Genomic DNA, 4,491 nt, shown 5'->3' with positions numbered 1-4,491 from the left:
TCGTACTACTCCAAGCGTTGCAAAAAGTCATAACCATTAGATTATAATTCTAATTTCATCTCTGAAACCGTTACTTTTTTTAAAATCAAATTATTGGCTCTTCATTATTGACTTAGTTATGCGATTATAAATTATTCCAAAACCCTAAGGGGTCCTTCGGTAGCCGGTTAGAGAAATGCAAGTATTAGTAATACATAGATTAAAGATGAAGTTTCTAAATTACAAACCAAATATCATACTCCCTCTATTTCAATTTGTTTGAACCTATTTCCTTTTTAGTCCGTGCAAAAATGAATGACATCTTTCCTAATTTAGAAACAAATTCACTTTATGAATGATTTACAACCACACAAATTTTCAAGGCTTATTTTGAACCACAAGTTTCAAAAGTCTTCCCTCTATCTTAAATGTCGTGCCCAGTCAAATGAGTTCATATAAATTGAAACGAAGGGAGTATTAATTTTATACATGAATAACTTACCTCCTGATCAGCTATCAAACATGACATTACTTATGCAGATTTAATATCTGCTTAACTCACCTTCCAAAGTTAGAGGAACATTTTTCGTACATCTTACCCTCCTCAAACCCACTTATAAAATTATATTAGATATATTATTATTGTTGTATAACTCACCTTCCAAAGTTAGAGGAACATTTTTCGTACATCTTACCCTCCTCAAACCCCACTTATAAAATTATATTAGATATATTATTATTGTTGTATAACTCACCTCCAAATCAGCTATTCAACGACCCCTAATTGTTATTAGAACAATTAAGATCAATATTGTAAAGTCACACTCTTATTAGAGAGAGAATATAGCTAAATAGCCTACTACAACTAATAGAGAAAGTGAGAGGATCTAGTGGGCTTTGAGCTGTGATTTAGCTGTCCTTTTTTTTATTTTTTATTTTAGAAATTTCTACTTTCTTGTTTCTCTTACATCCTCTTTCTCACTTATATTCACACAACCCCAAAATCCCTAATCCAAAAATAAATTCAAGCCTCTTCTCCTTTATTTCTCTCCTCATATCTCAAAACCCCTATTTCCAGTATCCCTTTCTTCTCTACAGATCTCCACTCACATATGCTTAAAGACTCCATTTTTAAACCAAAAAAATATAAATCCAAAAACCCCATTTCCTAAATCTCTTCTTTCATCTCACATTTGCTTAAAGATTCAATCTTTGAACCAAAAAAAAAAAAAAGCTGAAAAAAACAAGCATTCTTGATTTTCAGATGACTGATGTGAGATGAAGGAGAAAAAACAAACACCCATTTTTTCTCTATATTTTCTCTTCTTTTTTTGCTTCTCTTTATTGTGTTCAGTACACACAAATGCTGAGTTTACAGTTTCAGAAAATGGCCCTTTAACTGATACTGAAGCTCAGTATATCAAACACAGACAACTTTTATACTATAGAGATGAGTTTGGTGATAGAGGTGAACTTGTAACAATTGACCCTTCTTTGGTCTTTGAGAATGATAGAATCAAGAATGCTTATATTGCTTTACAAGCATGGAAACAAGCTATCATTTCAGATCCCTTTAATATCACTGTTAATTGGGTGGGATCCAATGTGTGCAGCTACACTGGAATATTCTGTGCTCCAGCATTAGATAATCCTAAAATCCGTACAGTTGCTGCTATTGATCTTAACCATGGTGACATTGCTGGTTACCTTCCAGAAGAACTTGGGTTACTTACAGATCTTGGTATTTTCCATATTAATTCAAATCGTTTTTGTGGGACAATACCTAGAAAATTCAAGAACTTGAAGATACTGTTTGAGTTGGATCTAAGTAACAACAGGTTTGCTGGGAAGTTTCCTTATGTTGTTTTGAGTTTACCAAAGTTGATATTCTTGGATATAAGGTTTAATGAGTTTGAAGGTAATGTACCTTCACAACTCTTTGATAAGCCATTAGATGCTATTTTTATCAACCATAACAGGTTTGCCTTTGAGTTACCAGACAATTTTGGGAATTCACCTGTTTCTGTTATAGTTTTGGCGAATAACAGGTTTCATGGTTGTCTTCCAGCGAGTATTGGGAATATGAGTAATTTAAATGAGGCTATTTTGATGAATAATGGGTTGCGTTCTTGTATGCCACCAGAGATTGGGATGTTGGATAATTTGACTGTGTTTGATGTTAGTGGCAATCAGTTGATGGGACCTTTGCCTGAGAGTTTTGGTAAATTGGTTAATTTGGAGCAACTGAATGTGGCACATAATATGCTATCAGGGTCAATTCCAAAGAGTATTTGTCAACTTCCTAAGCTTGAGAATTTCACTTATTCTTATAATTTCTTTACTGGTGAACCACCGGTTTGTTTGGGGTTGGCGGAGTTTGATGATAGACGAAATTGTTTGCCGAATAGGCCTGTTCAAAGGTCTGCTGGTCAGTGTAAGGCGTTTTTGTCAAAGAGAATACATTGTAGTGCTTTTAAGTGTCATAAGTTTGTTCCTGCCTTGCCACCTCCTCCTCCGCTTTCGCCTCCCTTGCCTGCCCCTCCACCGCCTGTTGTTGTCCCTATTTCTCCCCCTTCCCCCCCTCTTTCTTCTCCCCCGCCACCCGTTTTTTCGCCACCCCCACCAATATATTCACCTCCACCACCCCCACCCTCACCCCCACCACCCTCACCTCCTCCCCCGCCTCCACCCGTTAATTCACCTCCACCACCCCCACCAATATATTCACCTCCACCACCCCCACCACCCTCACCTCCTCCCCCGCCTCCACCCGTTTTTTCACCTCCACCACCCCCACCATCTCCACCTCCTCCATCACCCCCACCACCATCGCCTCCACCACCCGTTTATTCACCGCCACCACCACCACCACCATCTCCCCCTCCGCCATCACCGCCACCGCCTCCTCCACCAGTATATTCACCTCCACCGCCAATTATGTCACCACCGCCACCATCACCATCGCCATTGCCATATTGTGTACGATCACCACCACCTCCACCACCACATTCGCCACCTCCACCGCCTACTCACTCGCCTCCACCCCCTTCGCCTTATTATTATAATTCACCACCACCTCCGCCACCAAATTCGCCACCTCCTCCACCAAACTCACCACCTCCACCACCACCTGCATACATATACTCATCACCTCCTCCACCACCACCAGTATACTCTTCACCACCACCGCCACCACCCGTTTATTCGCCTCCACCTCCATCCCCAGTACCTTGTATAGAACCCCCACCCCCACCCCCTCCATGCATAGAACCACCCCCATCACTCTCTCCTCCACCACCACCCGTTTATCACTATAATTCTCCACCCCCACCGATCATCTATGAGAGCCCACCACCACCCGTTTATTATTACAATTCTCCGCCCCCACCACCAGCTCCAGTATATGAAGGGCCATTGCCACCAGTAATAGGAGTATCCTATGCTTCTCCACCACCACCACCCTTTTATTGATTTTTTTCAAGAATTTCCCACTAACTTATCCTCAAGAGCACACAAATTGTTCCTACAATTATTATTTCCTCACTCTTCAAGCCATTAACAAAATTGAGCTAATATGTGATCAAGAGAGAGGAGGTAAAGAGGAGAAAGATTCAATCTCCAAAGATTTTATTTTTGAATTGTTATGATGAATAGATTTGAAGGTTGTGGAGAGAATAAATTTGGCAAAGAAAAGATTGAAGCTTTGCAGGAAAATGTGTATGTATAGAGATCATAATCTGGAATTTAGAAACCAGTTTACAGTACTTGTTGCAAGCTGGTGATTCTATATTTAATGATCATACTTTGGTTTCTTTGTAATTTTTTTTGGTTCTTCCAAATTACTATAGTATAATGATGAGTTTTTTTTTTCTTCTTTAAACTTGTATTGATGATTCTCAGAATTCATATCATTTCTTTCAATTTCTAATGGGGTGTTGTTCTTTTAAGTTTCTTCTGATTTTGTTGATTCTTATTAGTATCTTGTTGAATGTTGCAATGTTCCAAATCTTTTTTCAGTCTCTGTTTTTCAAGTGTTGAATGTGTACAAATAGCATTTGTTTCAGTGAAAGTTTTGGGTAGTTGGTCCTTTATCAATGCTAAAGCTGAAAATTCATGTGACTGGATCATTGTCGATTGGACCTTGATTGTTGATGTTCTATTTTCTTGGTTGTAGCATTGTTTGTCTGATAGTCCTTCCGTCTCGTGCTAACTGTCATTTTAGCTCATTTCATGTCTCATGTTAATTGTAGTTTTAGTTCATTTTTTGTTCATTAAAAAAAATAATATATGAGTACAATGTATAATTTATTAAGTTACTCTTATTTTATAAAAGTAGACTGATTGTTGCCTCTAAAATATCGGACATTCTTTTTTGAAGTTAAGGATATAGTCGCAAATAACAACCAATTTTAGTCTAGAATTTTTAAAGCACAATTCGAGTCGACTTCAGATCACTTTTTAAGTAGTATAGATATAGAGTAAAGAGTATTAGCTTCTCTCGATTCACGGCGT

The 4,491-nt window shown here is 38.3% G+C and overlaps 1 protein-coding gene across 1 annotated transcript; it reads left to right on the top strand.

Annotated features, from left to right (window-relative positions):
* The first annotated feature begins 930 nt into the window (after positions 1 to 930).
* On the top strand, positions 931 to 3,907 carry LOC132636772 (leucine-rich repeat extensin-like protein 4). The gene has a single exon (XM_060353796.1). The coding sequence runs from the start codon at positions 1,258 to 1,260 to the stop codon at positions 3,448 to 3,450; it is 2,193 nt and encodes a 730-aa protein (XP_060209779.1). The 5' UTR covers positions 931 to 1,257; the 3' UTR covers positions 3,451 to 3,907.
* The last annotated feature ends 584 nt before the right edge of the window (positions 3,908 to 4,491 follow it).

Source organism: Lycium barbarum, chromosome 4, assembly GCF_019175385.1.
Source record: "Lycium barbarum isolate Lr01 chromosome 4, ASM1917538v2, whole genome shotgun sequence".
Lineage (NCBI taxonomy): Eukaryota > Viridiplantae > Streptophyta > Magnoliopsida > Solanales > Solanaceae > Lycium > Lycium barbarum.
The sequence above is the reverse complement of the archived record's forward strand: the minus strand, read 5'-3'. Positions and strand labels throughout refer to the sequence as shown.